At 48.9% G+C, this 17,652-nt stretch overlaps 1 protein-coding gene and 2 long non-coding RNA genes across 12 annotated transcripts in view; 1 reads left to right on the top strand and 2 right to left on the bottom strand.

Moving 5' to 3' along the window:
* ATP11A (ATPase phospholipid transporting 11A) overlaps positions 1 to 17,652 on the bottom strand; it is a 186,010-nt gene that overhangs the window by 78,822 nt on the left and 89,536 nt on the right. For all 10 annotated transcript variants that reach the window (XM_050766700.1, XM_050766701.1, XM_050766704.1 and 7 more), the window contains one exon: positions 11,401 to 11,523. In XM_050766700.1, the coding sequence (XP_050622657.1) occupies positions 11,401 to 11,523 (123 nt within the window). The remainder of the gene's footprint in view (positions 1 to 11,400; positions 11,524 to 17,652) is intronic.
* Positions 1,698 to 11,394, bottom strand: LOC126940669 (uncharacterized). The gene is made up of 2 exons (XR_007720870.1): positions 10,437 to 11,394; positions 1,698 to 10,147 (listed from the first exon to the last, which is right to left on the bottom strand). It is a non-coding gene; the product is annotated as an uncharacterized LOC126940669 (long non-coding RNA).
* LOC126940670 (uncharacterized) lies at positions 9,983 to 10,355 on the top strand. The gene is made up of 3 exons (XR_007720871.1): positions 9,983 to 10,069; positions 10,118 to 10,213; positions 10,311 to 10,355. It is a non-coding gene; the product is annotated as an uncharacterized LOC126940670 (long non-coding RNA).

The following is a 17,652-nucleotide window of genomic DNA, read 5'->3' as shown; positions in this document are numbered from 1 at the left end:
AATCTTCTTTGATTTCACTACAGTTTTGTCGTTTTCCTTACCTAGACCTTGTACGTATCTGTTAGATTTACACCTATGTAATTTGGCGGGTGGGGGGATAAATGTAAATAGTGTTGAGTTTTAAATTTCAAATTCCAACTATTCATTGCTGGCGTATAGGAAAGTGATTAATTTTTGAATCCTGCAACCATGCTATAATCGCTTCTAACATCCAGAAGTTTTCTTGTTATTGTTGGTTCTCTGGGATTTTCTGCATGGGCAATCATATCACTTGTGAACAAAGATAGTCTTATTCCTTCTTTCCCAATCTGTATGCCTTTTATTCCCATTTCTACTTACTGTATTAGCTAGGATTTCCAGTACAATGCTGAATAGGAACAGTGATGAGGGATTCCTTGCCATTTTTCCAGTCTAGGGTGAAATCATCTAGTTTTTCACCATTAAGTATGATGTTAGCTACAGGACATTTTGTAGATGCTCTTTACGAAGCTGAGGAAATTCCCCTCTGTTCTTAGTTTGCTGCAATACGTGAGTGGGTACTGAACTTTGTCAAATTATTTTACCGTACCTATTGAAAAAATCATGTAAGTTTTCTTTTTTAGCCTGTAAATATTATGGGCTATATCAGTCGATTCTCAAATGTTGGATTAGCCTTGCATACCTAGGATAAACCCACTTGGTCATGATGAGGAAAGAGAGAGAGGCCCTCTCATAGTGTTTCATATTGTTTTATACTGAGAACCTGTTTTAAGAAAAAAACAAGGAAGGAAAACCAAAGACAGGCAGCCCGGCGCTAGGCCTGAAACCAGGCCTGCGCCTGCCTGGCCTAAACCCAGTAGTTAAAAATCAACTCATAACTTAGAAACCGATGTTATTCATAGATTCCAGACATTGTATAGAAGAACATTGTGAAACTCCCTGCCCTGTTCTGTTTCACTCTGACCACTGGTGCATGCAGCCCGTCACGTACCCCCTGCTTGCTCAAATCAATCGTGAGCCTTTCATGTGAAATCTTCAGTGTTATGAGCCCTTAAAAGGGACAGAAGCTGCGCGCGGTGGCTCAAGCCTGTAATCCCAGCACTTTGGGAAGCCGAGATGGGCAGATCACGAGGTCAGGAGATCGAGACCATCTTGGCTAACACAGTGAAACCCCGTCTCTACTAAAAAATATAAAAACTAGCCGGGCGAGGTGGTGGGCACCTGTAGTCCCAGTTACTCGGGAGGCTGAGGCAAGAGAATGAGGTAAACCCAGGAGGCGGAGCTTGCAGTGAGCTGAGATCCAGCCACTGCACCCCAGCCTGGGCGACAGAGCGAGACTCTGTCCCCCCAAAAAAAGGGACAGAAATTGTGCACTCGGGGAGCTCGGATTTTAAGGCAGTAGATCGCCGATGCTCCCAGCTGAATAAAGCCCTTCCTTCTACAACTCCGTGTCTGAGAGGTTGTGTCTGTGGCTCGTCCTGCTACAAGGGTGTATAGTTCTTTTTATACATTGTTGAATTCGATTTGCTAATATTTTATTGAGAATCGCTGCTTCTATGTTCATGAGAAATATTGGTCTGTGATATCGTCTTTCTGGTAATATCTTCTTCTGGTTTTGGTTTTAGGGTAACGCTGGCCTCATAGAATGAATTAGAAAGTGTTCCTTCTGCTTCTATTACCTGGAAGAGATTGTAGAAAATTGATTTTTTCCCCCCCCGAAATGTTTGATAGAATTCACCAGTGAAAACATCTCAGCCTTGTGCTTTCCGTTTTGGAAGATTATTAATTATTGATTCCATTTCTTTAATTGATGTAGGCCCACCCAGATGATCTCTCTCCTTGTTTGAGTTTTGGGAGACAGTGTTTTTCAAGAAACTGGTCAATTTTACCTAAGTTATCAAGTTTATGGGTGTAGGGCTGTTCATAATATTCCTTTTAATCTTTTTATTAGCTATGCCACCTGTAGTGATGCCCCTTTTTTATTTCTGATGTTTGGAATTTGTGTCTCTCTTCTTTTTCCCTTGTTTAGCCTGGCTAAAGGTTTATCGATTTTATTGATTTTTTTTCAAACAACCAGCTTTTGATGTTTTTTTCTGATTTCCTGTTTTCAATTTAATTTCTGTTCTAATGTTTATCAGTTTAAGTTTCCTAATGTTGAAGCTTGTTGATTTTGGATCTTCTTTTCTAATCTGTGTAGTCAATACTATAAATTTCCCTCTAAGCACTGTTTTTCCTGCACCCCACAAGATTTAGTAAGTTGTATTTTAATTTTTGTTTAGCTTAAAATATTTTTATGCCTCTTGACACTGATTCATGTGTTATTTAGTAGCGTTTTGTTTAATCTCCAAATACTTTGGGATTTTCCAGTTAACTTTGTGATTTATTTATTTCTAGTTTAATTCTACTGTGGTCTGCCAGTGTCTTGATTTTGGACTTCCCAGACTCTAGAACTGTGGGGAAATCAATGTCTCTTCTGTATAAATTACCTAGTCTGTGGTATTCTGTTGTAACAGCACAAAAAACTCACACTTTAATGCTCTGTTCTTTTCCTAAGTAGACCTGAATTTCTGACCTATATAATTTTCCTTCTTTCTGAAGAACTTCTTTTAACATTTCTTGCAAGGGAGGTCTACTGGCAATGAATTTCCTCAATTTTTGTTTGTCTGAAAAAGTCTTTATTTCTCCTTCATGTATGAAGGATAATTTTGTGAGATACAGAATTCTGGGTTGGTGGCTTTTTCTTTCAACACTTTAAATATTTTACATTATTCTTTTCTTCCTTAGATGGGTTCTAGAAGAAAGTCTGATGTAATTCTTACCCTTGTTTCTCAGCAGGTAAAATGTTCTTTTCCTCTGGTTTCTTCGAAGATTTTTTCTGAGTCTAATTTTCTGTAATTTAAATGTGATATGTCTAGGTGTACCCTTTTTAAAAAATTTATTCTGCTTTTGTATTTATCTCTGAACTTCCTTTATCTGTAGTTTGGCATCTGTAATTTTGGAAACGTCTCGGCCACTTTTACTGAAGATAACTTCTCTCTTCTTTTGTTTTTTTCATTACGCACATATGTTTTAACTTTTTTTTTTTTTTTTTGAGATGGAGTTTTCACTCTTGCTGCCTAGGGTGGAGTGCAGTGGTGCAATCTTGTCTCACTGCAACCTCTGCCTCCTGGGTTCAAGAGATACTTGTGCCTCAGTCTCCCAAGTAGCTGGGATTACAGGCGCCTGCCACCACACCTGGCAAATTTTTTAAATTTTTTAAAATTTTTTGTATTTTCAGTAAAGACGGGGTTTCACCATGTTGGCCAAGCTTGTCTCAAACTCCTGACCTCAGGTGATCTGCCCACCTTAGCCTCCGAAAGTGCTGGGATTACAGGCGTGAGCCACCGTGCCTGGCCTGCTTCACCTTTTGTAATTGTCCACAGTTCTGTTCTGTTTCTTCATTCTTTTTTCCTCTTTGCTCTTCAGTTTGGAAAGTTTCTGCGGCCATGTCTCAAGGTCACAGGTCCTTTGCACAACACGTCAGTCTCTGTGCAGCCTGTATTATAAATCCCCGATGTGGCTAACCCAGGGGGACAATTCTGTGGGCATGTCTCAAGCTCACAGGTGCTCTGACACCACGTCGATCTCTGCACAGTCATAAATCCCCGACATGGCTAGGGCAGGTGTATGACTCTATGGACATGTCTCAAGCTCACAGGTGCTCTGACACCACGTCAATCTCTGCACAGTCATAAATCCCCGACATGGCTAGGGCAGGTGTATGACTCTACGGACATGTCTCAAGGTCACAGGTGCTCTGACACCACGTCGATCTCTGCACAGTCATAAATCCCCGACATGGCTAGGGCAGGTGTATGACTCTACGGACATGTCTCAAGGTCATGGGTCCTTTGACACCGCGTCAATCACCGTACAGTGTGTATTATAAATCCCCGAAGTAGGCCAGGTGTATGAGTTTCTTATGCTACTATAACAAATTCCACTTTGTGACTTAAAACAATGCAAATGTATCATCGTACTGTTCTGGAGGTCAGAGGTTTGCAATGGGTTTCACTGGGTTAAAACTGAAGTATCAGCAGGGCTGGTTCCTTCCTGGAGGCTCCAGGGAGAAACCTTTCTTGCTTTTCCCGGTTCCTGCAGAGGATGCCTGAGTCCCTTGGTCCCCTTCAACCTCTGAAGCCAGCTGTGGCTCGGACGGTCTCTGTTCTGCCTCCCTCTTCCACTGACGAGCGCCTCTGTGATTACTTTTGGCCCGCGTGAGTAGTTCTATAATCACTTCCCTATTTTAGTGTCAGCTGTTTGGCCATCGGGATTCCCTGGCCACAGACACTGACACAGGCAGAGGTTGTGGGGACCAGGATGTGGACCTCTGTGGGAGGCCATCCTTCTGCTGCCACACTCGGTTTTCTTCATGTGAATGCAACAAATCGAGAACCAAGAGGCAAGAGCTCTGGACGGAAAAGTAGCCACACAAACTGAGACAGAGTAGAGAACACACGGCTGGCTCTTCATTCCTTTCGCTTCTCATTCAGAAAAAAAGCAAAAAACCCTCCAGATTGCTAATGAAAGTATAGGGACTTTCTTCCTTTACAAATTGAGAATTTGCTAACCTCACCTCAAGATAATTTAGGTACTCTACGAAATTCTGGAAATATTTACTGTTTAGCATACTACGAAACACACAGACTTCAGAGTCAGTGTCAGTCCCCACCTTCGATCCTGGCCCTGCCATTTAAAAACCATGTAAACTTCAGCAAATTATTTAATGATTCTGAACTCTAGTTTTCTTATCTATACAACTTGGCAAACATTATACATGTGATCAGTCTTTTTAAATATTTGAGAAAGATATATTTTCTCTCAAATGGGCCATAATGAAAAAGTCAGTTACTGTCCATTAACTTTTAAAGGGACACATTAAAGAAATAGCTTAGCCCACCCATGTGAGGCCAGTCTTACTTTCCAGCACGCAAACCAACAAACTTATTATAATTAAACATTTCCACAAATTTCTATAATACATTACTCAGTAACAAAGTCACATTAATGAAAAAATAGTCTACTTAAAATTCCACCTTTCATTTACTGAAGTACTTTCAGGTGAAAAGTTCACGCTGTCCAGGATCCCTTCCAAAGGACCCTTGGAACTCAAGTGACGGTGCAGGTGAGACAGGCTGGCCACAGGCTGGGAACCGTGGCAGTGGAGATGAGCCACAGAGATTCACAATGCTCCTCTCTACGGTTTTGAAAGTTCCCGTGTTATACGAGGAAGCTTTGGTCATATTTATCAGATAAAATATGATCTGTAATCCTTCCAAACATGCAGATCAACTTCCACCAGGCCTGGAAGGCTGTGCAAACTCATGGTCTTGCCATAATTTTTTTTTGTTTTTGAGATGAAGTCTCACTCTGTCACCCAGGCTGGAGTGCAGTGGCGCCACCTCGGCTCACTGCAACCTCCACCTCCCAGGTTCAAGGGATTCCTGTGCCTCAGCCTCCCGAGTAGCTGGGATTATAGGTGTGCCCCACGATGCCTGGCTAATTTTTGTATTTTTAGTAGAGACAGGATTTCACCATGTTGCCCAGGCTGATCTTGAACTCCTGACTTCAGGTGATCCACCTGCCTCAGCCTCCCAAAGTGCTGCAATTACAGGCGTGAGCCACCGTGCCTGGCCTGGACTTGCCATATTTGAATGTTACTGTACAGCTTTGGAATTTGAAACCACCTGCATGATTACTTTATTCTTTTCTTTTCTTGAGACAGGGTCTTACTCTGACTGTCACCCAGGCTGGAGTGTGTTGACACAATCTCAGCTCACTGCAACCTCTGCCTCCCAGGTTCAAGTGATTCTCCTGCCTCAACCTCCCGAGTAGCTGAGACTACAGGTGCCCGCCACCACGCCCAGATAATTTTTGTATTTTTTGGTAGAGACAGGGCTTCACCATGTTGGCCAGGCTGGTCTAGAACTCCTGACCTTGTGTTCAACCCACCTCGGCCTCCCAAAGTCCTGGGATTACAGGTGTGAGCCACTGCGCCTGGCCTCAATTGCTTTATTCTTATCTGGCACTGAGGGCTGCAGCCAAGCCCCATGACGCTGTGTAATCTCTGCGTTTCACAGAGTAAGTTATTACTGCTGACCATTACTATTGTCAAAAGAAGGGTTATTAATTCCTGGTGACGTCTAACAAGAAAAGTGAAATCCCAATGAACTCATTTAAATGGTCATAACTACACTGATATAGCAGTATCATCTGGATAAAATAAACTTAAATGAGCATTTTATTCCACACATTAGAGCGAGAAAGCTGACAAGGGTGGTCAGTTATCCTTTGCTCATCGTTGCTGAATTGTAAAAATACAAATATTTGCCTGGGAACACAATGTAATGTAACGCTGGGCCCTTCAACTGTGATACAATCAGTGGATGTCCTCAATCCCGGGAACTCCTGGCATGAAAAAGCCACAGCACAAAACCAAGTGGTTTTCCTCCTACAGGAAATCTGGGAAAACTGAGTGGCCCTCGGCACCTCTCTTCACCTCCAAAGACGCCATGCATTTTGCTGAATGACACGGGACAGTCATTCTTTTCATTTCTCACTTGTACGACAGACACCACAGCCAGAGTCCACAGCTGCCCTGGCTCTGATTCTGGCCCTGAGCTGGAACGTCTCACTCGTGTCTGAGCCTCACGCTTCTGCCTGCCTCCTGTCCCTTGGGAAGTCAGTCTCTGGTTTTGTGTTACTCACCAGCAGTGTTGTATGCAGACAGGGAAGAGCATGGCCTCACCTGGCCTGCCTCTGGCCTCTGGCCACGAGACAAACCCGGGCACTGTCCTCTGCCAGCAGCCCGGGCGCCCGCAGGAGCCCCTGAAAGCTGTCTGAAGCCTCAGCTAGTGTTTATCTGAACACGGCCCTAGCACCGCAGGGCCCACCTGACAGTCCTGAAAATGACGGGGACACCGAACACCCATCTGCTTGGGACAACAAGCCACCCGCATGGAAATGAGGTCACTCTTTCGTTTGGGAGGCAGGGACGCAAAACACAGAAAATTATGCCAGGACGGTGGATTACTGATGCTGGAAATTCATGAGCACCCAGAGGGGCTGTTAAGAAAAGTGCCCCTGGACAGGCACGGCGGCTCATGCCTGTAAACCCAGCACTTCGGGAGGCCAAGGCGGGCAAATCACCTGAGGTCAGGAGTTCAAGATCAGCCTGGCCAACAATGGCAAAACCCCATCTCTGCTAAAAATATAAAAATCAGCTGGGTGTGGTGGCAGGCGCCTGTAGTTCCAGCTACTCGGGAGGCTGAGGCAGGAGAATCACTTGAACCGGGAGGTGGAGGTTGCAGTGAGCCAGGATCATGGCACTGTACTCCAGCCTGGGCACAGAGAGAGACTCTGTCTCAAAACAAAAACAAAACCAAAACAAAACAAAACAAGAAAAGAAAACAAAGGAAAGGGTCCCAGGCTCTGCAGAAAGAAGTCCAAGCCCAGTGCCAGACTACAGGGGTTACGGACTAGTCTATCCTCTTCGGTGGCCTCAGACACACGACTGAGCTCTAAGCCTCAGCTTCTTCATGAATATGTCAGGAATAATCAGTATTGGGGGTTCACAGGGTTGTTTAGAAGTTACACGATATAATAAAACACGGAAATCATTTATACAAATGTAAGTCATGAAAACATTGGCTATACCTACGAATTGCAGAGGGAATTTTTCCTCCCCAGTTACCAGAAGGGGATTCAGCTTTCTTGAAGGCATGGAGGGACAGCATAGGCTAAGCATAGGCTAAGCCAAGATTTAATTCTGTAGCCTCCTGTGGGCAAAGCAGGGAACCACGTGAATTCTGTGCCCTGAAGTACAAATCTGGAAAAGGAGGCATGCAGTGATCCATCACTTTCTGGAGTTCAGCATTCCCCACGTGGGGAGTGCAAGCAGGCCTGGGGGAGCTCTGCACAGCACAGGCAGCAGGGAACGGGGCATGCTGGGCTGTCATTTCGGGTTTTTGACATTGCCCAAAGTCTCTCCCCAAGAAGGAAACGGAATTCTATCAATCACCGATCACCAGTAACTGCAGTTCCGTCAAACAGATGAGAAGTTAAAAATAATCCGACAGCATTTTCATCCCGTTAAGACTTCTTCCATGACAAAGGCTTTCATCCTTTGATTTCATAAAAGCAAACTTGCTGAGAACAAGCTTCTGTGGTACTTAAAAAGTCTTAACTACTAGCATTTCTTTCTTTTAGGTAGAAATCATTTCCTCCCCGAGACCAGGAAAACACAGACACACTGTCACAACTGTATTCTCCAAAATCAGCCATAAACTTACGTTTTACAAATTAGACAGCATTTTTTCACACATCTTGAGCTGTTAAATTAAAATAATTATGAGTCCTCAAGTCCAGGTTCCAGAATTCCACTTTGGTTTATCTGGATCAAGGTTACTGTCAGGCCAGCTACCTGCCTAGATTCCAGACTCCAGCCTTTCTGAGGGCCTTTCCTTCCTGAGTTCTATTAGCAAAAGAGGTTATGCCGGACGTAATTTTCCCCCGAAATTACACAACCTCATCCACTTGAAACTGAGACTAAGCCGCTAATCCCACCTCTGTGAAGAGCGAAGATCTCAATGCATGGGTGGATTTGAGAGCACAGCCCCCTTCTGTCCTCGGAGGCTGAGATGAAAGGCGCCCAAGTGCTCTCCTGGCCCCGCCGCGCCCTCCACCTGCGCTCAGATGGCGCTGCTGAGAGCCTGTTGACCCCGGTCTGTGTGTTCCTGCGTGAGGGCTTCCTGGTAGGAAGGAGACTTACGGCTTCTAAAAGGCCCTGAAAACCGGCAATAAGCCCACAAAACCCATCCTGACAACCCAGCCACCGCAGGGCTTCCCGGATCAGAAACCGCAGAGGCCTCAAGGGGCTCCAGTTCCACAGGGAGCAGCGGAGCGGGGGGAAGGCCCAGCCGAGGGGGAGAGAGGGTAGCGCAGAGCCTGGGAGCAGGGCCGGGAGGCGTGAAGCCACCGAGGCCACTGCCTGCAGGGATGTTCGAAACAGACAGTAGGGAAATGACAAAACTTGAATGATATAGCAAAGGGGTCAGGAATCGTTGTGCTCTGTTATCTCCTTTAAAACCGCCATGGGCAATCACAGGAAGCAGTTTCCCACCAGCCCCTGCCAGGGGGACCAGGACCCTCCTCCAATGCCTGGATCAAGCTCTGCTGCTGCTGCTAGTTTCCTCCCTGCGGCCCCACACGGCACCTCATCTGCTGGTTTCCTCCCTGCGGCCCCACACGGCACCTCATCTGCTGGTTTCTTCCCTGCGGCCCACACGGCACCTCATCTGCAGGGAGAACCAGGCACGCGGGGCGGTCGGGCGAGCTCTGCCCCAGGAACGGAGAAGCCAGCTCCCAGGAGGTGGGCTGGGTGATGCCTTCACAGCCCCCATCCGGCTGAGATGAGCCCCGCTGTGCAGGGGGCGCCACGGTTCCACACACCCATCACCCAGATCCTGGAATCCCGCCCTACAAGTCCACAGTGGCACCACATGTGGACACTGGGTGCTCCCTGCCTCTCTGCACCTCTGGGCCGCGCAGGCTGAGTTCTAAGAAGTACGTCTGGGATTCGTTTTGGGCTGGAGGGTGGGTGAAGTACATACTAGCTTGGAAACTACCTTCAGTGAGCTCCGCCTGAGACTGCGCCGACTTTAAAACTTTATAAATATCACCACTCAGAGACAATATTTTGGATGTGATTTCTCATCAGTACATTTCTCCTTCCATGAATCATGCCTGGGAAACCACCCACAGCACTTATCTGGTTGGGACTTTGTTTTTCAGCATTTATGTGTCCTGTTTCTAGAGGTTAAAGCTATTAAAATTTTTTTGTAATCCTACAGTTACAAATTAAATAATCCCATAAAAATGCTTTAAAAAGGTGACCTTTTCTGTTGTAAATTATTCTTCAAAAATGTGCAACTCTTCAAGAGCACATAAATAATTAAGAACCACAGGGGTCTACATGCCAGGACACCTGGTGTGGATTAAGCAGATCTCCACAGGGGTCTACACATCAGGACACCCGGTGTGAATTAAGTAGGTCTACACAGGGGTCTACACATCAGGACACCCGCTGTAGATTAAGTAGGTCTACACAGGAGCCTACACATCAGGACACCTCATGTGAATTAAGTAGCTCTACATAGGGGTCTACATGTCAGGATGCCCAGTGTGGATTAAGTAGGTCTACCACAGGGGTCTACACGTCAGGACGTCAGGTGTGAATGAAGTAGGTCTACCACAGGGGTCTATACATCAGGACACCGGTGTGGATTAAGTAGGTCTACATAGGGGTCTACACGTCAGGATGCTGGGTGTGAATTAAGTAGGTCTCCACAGGGGTCTGTACATCAGGACACCCGGTGTGGATTAAGTAGGTCTACACAGAAGTCTACACGTCACGACACCTGGTGTGAATTAAGTAGGTCTACACAGCGGTCTACACGTCAGGACACCTGGTGTGAATTAAGTAGGTCTACACAGCGGTCTACACGTCAAGATGCCTGGTGTGAATTAAGTAGGTCTACACAGGGGTCTACACGTCAGGACGCCCAGGGTGAATTAAGTGCGTTTGCATGTAAGGACACACATGTGAATTGTGGGCCGCCACACGCGTCCCCGTGTGCAGCTCAGTCACGTGTGTGCCTGTGTTTGGCTCATCCATTTTGAAGGACAATGAAGATAAATGGAGTCTGAATACAGGCACACGCGTTCCACATTATCTGGAAAGCACAGTTTACCCCGTGTTTAACGCAGCTAAATTTCCACCCTATTCTTAAGACCCGTTTCCAGGTCACTCTTGGAACGTGGGAAATGTGTGTGCACTTCCACGCTCCCGTCCATGGAGAGAAATATGCTCTGTTTAGACCGCGGCACTCTGCTCACGCTTCCTACGCTGTGCCTGGGCTGCACCTCCTGAACAAGCTCAAAGACCTCCCCGGGTCTACATCTGGCCTGCGTTTGTTGGCTCCTTCTCCAGGGTGGCTGGTAGCGTTTCTACCTTACCAGTGCTGAGACTCCGGCCAGGGTGGCCCACGAGAAGCACATGGCCAGACGCCTCAGAAGTGGGAGCTGGGTGGGGTTTGGATCCTGGACTTCAGAACTACGCTGCCTCTGTGACACAGTCGCCCGAGAGTGGAGACACTGCGCTGTGAGCCCTGGCCAGGTGGAAAGCCTTCTGTGGGTGGTCACCGGGAGGGAGAGTGCAGCACCCTTGGTGAGGTCCTGATCCGAAGCCTTTGCTAGGGGTGGCTGGTGGCTGTGACAGCAGGGCCAGGAGCAGAGCTGGTCTTTGAAACCGAGAAGCACTAACACACCCCCCCCCCGGCAACTGCTTTTTAGACACGTCGTGGACACTCAGACCCGAGTTACCTTGGACGAGACGATCCTGTTGTCTGGGTATCTCTGTGGGATGTAGGCCTCTGCGCCCGGAGGTGGCTCCCTGTGTCCCACGTAGATGGTCCTGCTGTCCACCCAATTCTCTTCTCCTGCACACTGCGGAAAGGAGAGCAGTGTTAGGCAGCTGCCTCAGAACCCGCATCAGAGGCTCTTGCCCGGAATGTTGCCTTGAGGCATGTTCGTCGGAACGGAGACTTGTACCTGCTGCTGACAGCATTGTTCAGGGCTGCGGGGAGACCTGGGCCCCAGCACCCGGGACGGAGCCACCCTGTCTTACGCAGCCCTCCTGGGCCAAGGTCTTCTGGTGAGCACCAGGAGGGTCTGTGCTCCTGTGAGAGCCACACAGTGAACTCCAAAGCTGACTGCCAGTGGCAAGAGCTCAGGGCATGCACATAAGAACAGAATGCATGGCTTCCAAAACAGAAGAGACAGTGATGCTGGGAAAGGTCTTTAATGGCAGAAGAAAGAAAAACTAGGATATTGGGGTAGAAGGCAGGACTCGACTCCAGGGGTGGGGCTTGGACACCGGACCAGATTGAGGACTAGCGAAAACAGGGCTGGGGCAGAGGCAGCTTTCCATCAGACATGCCCGCAGTGTGCCTGTCGGTTTAGCATTGCCATGGCAACAGCCAGGAGCCGCCGCCCTGTTCCATGGCAATGACCTGATTGCCCGGAAGTCACATCCTTCTAGAAATTTCTGCATAAACCACCCCTTAATCTGCATGCAATTAAACCTGCCCTGAGCTACTCCTCTCTGCCTATGGGGCAGTGCCGCTCTGCAAGGGCGGTGAGGGAGCTGTAGCCCTGCCTCTTCAATAAAGCTGTTTTCTTCCCCCTCCTGCTCCTGCTTGCCCCTGAATTCTTTCCTGGGCAAAACTAAGAACCCTCCAGGTTCTTGCCCCACTGTGGGGTCACCGGCCCTGCATCTGCACATGTAGAAGAGTCACTCAACCCTTCCGGGTGTCTGCTCAGGAACAGGAAGGCTCTCCTGCAAAGATGACTTGGGCCTGACCATCTGTATTACTCAGAACACTGTATTTGGAGGAGTCAAGAAAACAGCTCTGACAAGAAATATTTCAACAACACTCAGGCGGGCCATTTGATGTCAGCACGAAAACCACAAAAATACCTTAGCTCGTCATGAGAAATCCAAATGCCACATCTGAATACGCAGCCTGGCCATGGCCCCAGCTCACCTCAGAATGCACGGCCCCAGCACATGGCCCCGGGCCCACCTCGGAACACATGGTCCTGGTACACGGCCCCGGGCCCGCCTCAGAATACGTGGCCTTAGCATGTGGCTCTCGTCCCATGACCCACTTCTCTGAAGGAACTGCAAGACACTAGCCTTTCTGGGGCATGAGAAACACAGCTGAAGAGGAGACGGAAGCCTCCTCCGTGAAGGGAACGCTGGTGCGATGGGGCGGGAAGGACGAGTGGGCACTGCCGTTGAAGGGCTGACCGTTGGCTGCTGGGCCACTCCTCGCCGCAGGCATGGGGACAGTTTCCCACTGGGCTTCTCACCCATAAGGCGGATGCCAGCACTTTCTCAGGGTCCTGGAGCATGAAATGAGGCAACAGGAACAGAACACGGCCAGGGGCCCGACCCAGCACAGATGCCTGTGAACGCTCGGGGCGACTCCTCTCTGTGTGGGCTGCCCCTTGGTGCTTCAGGGAACTCTTGTTTTTTTTAAGCCAAAAGAGGCAGGCAAGGCCTGAACAGTCTGGAGTCCCTGTCTGCGTGGTGCTCTTGTTTATAACCTCACACTGGCTGTTTTTGGTCTTGTTTATGTCATCAGCTCCTCTGCTCCTCTAACGTCCTTTCAGAGGAAGCCTTTCCACACTGTCCCACCCAGAACGTTCCGGACAGGAGCTGTGTGAATGTCTGCACATTTGCTGTAATAAAGTCCATCGGCAGGTAATTCACTTCCAATTTCTTTTATTAGGACTCAGCTTTGCAGAACAGTCTAAGTAAAATAAAGGAAAGAGATCACAGCAGTCCCCGCGTGCCCCAACTGTGTTTTCAGAGATGTTCGGCTGAGACTATGAACCAGCGTTTCCACGGGGAGCCGAGGCTTCCACGCTCCTGGGGACAGACATACACAAGGCAGCCACGAGGCCAGTGAGGAGCACTCCACCCTCAAATGAGCCAGAGGCAGTTTTCCTCGGCGCGACCTTGGGTTGTGGCCTCCCTGCGAGCCTGCTGGCCATGCAGTAACTGTCATCCTAGACTCAAAGCCAGGTGGGCAGCGCAGCCCCACTGCCCTGACCATGCCACAGTCTGGCTGCCCCTCCCCACAAAGACAGGCCCTCCTCCTTGGGACTGGGTCTCCCCGCCTGACGGGGGCCTTCCCAGCTGCCTCTATTTTGTGGTGAAGTCAACAAACCTAAGGGATGCAGGGATGTGGACTTTAAAAGTATCTTAGGAGCTTCACAAATAAACTGCTGCCTATAAAGGCTAAGAAAAGTCCCTGGCTCCTTTGTTTTCTCAGAACACAGCCAAACAGATGCTTCTCATTCTCGTGGAATCAGGAAATTGCACTGAATAAGAATATAAGTGAACCAGAAAAAGAGAGAAAAGCATACAGGTATCTTTTAATACAAAAGTGAAAATCGTAGAAACTTTCTTCTAAGCTTCAAAGAAAGCAACTGAATTTCAGGAGTGGCCACGAGCCCAGACACTGGCTCTGAAAGCTGAACGCTTTCCTGGAGCCGTGTGGCATCGCCCACGCCACGGCGAGCTCACGCTGCCCGGACGCTTCCAGCCAGCTACAAAGGGACCCTGTCTCCTGGAGGCACGATCGGGATGCATGGATGAAGTCCACTCCATATTCTCAACAGTGCCGAGCAGACGTTTATCGTTAAATAATTACATCAAAAACAACTCAAATACGGCCCAACAGTGTAGTGGCGTTTAAACCGACACAAGTAGGAATGACTATTTTTGTCTGTGCCATGACATCACAAAATCAGCTGCCAACATGCAGTGGGCCTTGCCTGGCAAGTGGGTTGCTTGCCTGGCAGCCTTGTCAGCGTAACAGATACCAGACTGGATCAGGAAAGGACCTGAGGCCATGAGGTCACTTAGACGGCCTCACCCAGGGCATCAGGAAGGTCAGAAACCTAAGTGTCTCTTCGGGTTCACGCTTCGAACCAAAGGGAGCTCTTTGTGTTGCATTCTCCACAAATGTTCACTTTTTTTTTTTTTCAAAGTGAAAGCAAGTTCATTACAAAACTAAACAAATAAAAGAATGGCTACTCCACAGACAGAGCAGCCCACAAATGTTCAAATTCTAGGAAGACTAAACTGACCAAAAGGAACAGAGCTGAAAATACGCTGGACCCCCAGAGGATGTAGACACAATCCCAAACGGCGGCCTGGGGATGGGGCGCCCGGTCCCTGCTGCTCACTGGCTCTGTGGCGGTGGCTGCATCACACCACGTGTCTCTGTCAAATGTCGTCAGCAGCGACATGAAGGGATTAGAAGGGCCAACCTTCGTGGTCCTCCCAGCCCGAAGATTCTGGTTCTCTGTACAGTTAGCAACAAAAACAAACTCAGGAGCCCCAATCATGTAACTTTTGAACCTCACCAGTCTTGAACCCAGGGCCAGACATGCTGTGCATAAATGGTGGTACAGACAAAACAGGGTCCCCACCAGGCACAGTGGTTCATGTCTGTAATTCCAGCACTTTGGGAAGCGGAGGCAGGCAGATCGCTTGAGGCCAGGAGTTCAAGACCAGCCTGGCTAACATGGTGAAACTCCATCTCTACTTAAAAAAAAAAAAAAATAGCTGGGCATGGGGGCGCCTGTAGTCCTAGCTACTCAGGAGGCTGAGGCAGGAGAATCGCTTGAACCCCAAGGTGGAGGCTGCAGTGACAAGATGGCTCCACTGCTCTCCAGCTTGGATGACAGAGCGAGGCTCCGTCTCAAACAAACAAACAAGCAACAAAAAACGGGGTCACACCACACAGGGTTTTTTTCAGGATTCAGAGTAAAGACACAGGTAGTCAGGAAGCTCTCCAGGGCAAGAGGATGGAGACCCCAGCCTCTCTGTGTTCCCAGACAGGATCAGCGACACAGTTCAGCCAGCCCCACAGCCAGAGGCTTCCATCAGCAAAGCAAAGCTGAAACCAGGCACCAAACTGTCTGTGTCAAGTAGCAGGTTTCCTAACGACTCATTAACAACCCATTGTCCAAACGGCATCAGAAAGCCACGTGGCATGTCCCCTGGAGGGCTGGCATCCAGTTCCAGCTGAAGTAAAAATCCACCCTGTGCTGATGGGACTGACCAGAGGACACAAACTGACCAAGGGAAACATCTCGAGCAACTCCAGGAGGGGCACAAAAAATTCGGCGAGAAGGTTCACAGCTGCACTCTTCAAGGAAGACACAGGTGGCAGCCTCCAAACGCGCGTCCACTGACGAAGGGATACACAGAAGGGAAGGAAGCGCTGACACCCACACCAACACACGTGGGGCCAGAAAGCATCCCGCGTGTGAAGCAACACCGTGTTGTGAGTCCATTCTGATGAAATGCCCAGAAAAGGTGAACGCAGGGACGGGGGCTGATGGGGGCTGACAGGGGGTGCGGGGGCTGCCGGGGGCTGGGCGAATGGCTGCCCAGGGGATGAAAACCTTCTGGGTTGGAGGGTGGTGGTAGTTGCTGATGGTCCCTGACCGGCAGGTGAAAACCTTCTGGGTTAGAGGGAGGTGGTGGGTGCACGACTGAATATTTTCCAGTTGGAACCAACAGATTGCATGCTTTAAAAGGGAGGATTTTAAGGTATGTGAATTATACCTCAGTAAAAATGTTATATTTTCTTTTTAACGAGACAGAGTTTTGCTCTCATCACCCAGGCTGGAGTGCAATGGCAAAACCTCGGTTCACTGCAAACTGCACTTCCAGGTTTAAGCAATACTCCTGCCTCAGCCTCCCTAGTAGCTGGGATTACAGGCAAGCACCACCACGTCCAGCTAATTTTGTATTTTTAGTAGAAATGGTGTTTCACCATGTTGGCCAGGTTGGCCTCAAGCTCCCGACCTCAGGTGATCCGCCCGCCTCAGCCTCCCAAAGTGCTGGGATGACAGGCGTAAGCCACCGCATCCAGCAGGAAAAGTCATTCCTAGATGTCAGAATTGCTTCTCTGTTTCAGTCTTCCGTGTAAATTCTAGAAACTTAGATATAAAGCTCTTCCTGAAAATCTCCGAGGAAGTGAAAACGATTTACTTTTAAAACATAATTACTTTTTTTAGAGATGGGGTATTGCTGTGCTGTCCTGGCTGGAGCACAGTGGCTATTCACTGCAGTGACCGTTCACAGGGACAATTAGAGTGCACCGTAGCCTTGAACTCCTGGGCTCAGGCAGTGCTCCCTGTGCAGCTTCCCAAAGCACTGAGATTGCAGGCATGCCACCATGCCCCCCAAATTACTTCAACTTAAAATGAGAATGTATTTCCAGCTATCTCAGTGTTTTAACAACTCTGAAAAGAGTTACAAGGTTTTGGCCCGGCTGCCATTTCTTACACAGCATAACTGCATGGGAGCTGGAGTGTGCGGGGGCTTTCAAAGCTGCTAACCCTGACCACCTTCTCTCACAGAGCCGCTCACCTCAGCAAACCTCCGCCAACTGCACCTCACACACTGATGAGAGGCACGTGGAGGCTTCAAGGCCTCAGGGCCTCCAGTGTGCTTTCTGTCCACCACATCAGCTGCTCACCTGGCCGCTAAAAAATACATTTTTGCAAAAGGTATGTGTGGTATGATGCTAAACATGACCATCTGCCTCATTTCCACGACTCACACAGAAGACTGTAGAAGAAGGAACAGGAAGGAGTGCCACAGGGTTGGGAAAACAGGAAAATGGACCCCAGCGTGCCTTCCAGACAGAGGCGCCCGCACATGGGCTGTGCCTTCCTTCCGGGCCAGGCCCAGGCCTCTCCATGCAGGGTGCCATGAGAGGACCTCTGAGAGGTGCCATGCAGGGTGCCATGAGAGGACCATCTGGTGTTGCGGGAGAAAGAAACAGTGAGCGGCGCGTGGGCAGCGCGTGGGGAGGGGGCGGCAGGGCCTCCCGGCTGCATGGAGCCCACGGTGGAGGAAGTCTCACGTCCCTTCTCCTAATATGTGTGCTCAGGACACAGCACTGTGCAGCGTCCTGGCCGCCTTCCCACCCCCCTTCCAGCGGGAGGGGGCTTCGCAGAGGGGCAGCTGTAACTGCGTAG

This window comes from Macaca thibetana, chromosome 17 (assembly GCF_024542745.1).
Source record: "Macaca thibetana thibetana isolate TM-01 chromosome 17, ASM2454274v1, whole genome shotgun sequence".
NCBI classification, from domain to species: Eukaryota; Metazoa; Chordata; class Mammalia; order Primates; family Cercopithecidae; genus Macaca; species Macaca thibetana.
The sequence above is the reverse complement of the archived record's forward strand: the minus strand, read 5'-3'. Positions and strand labels throughout refer to the sequence as shown.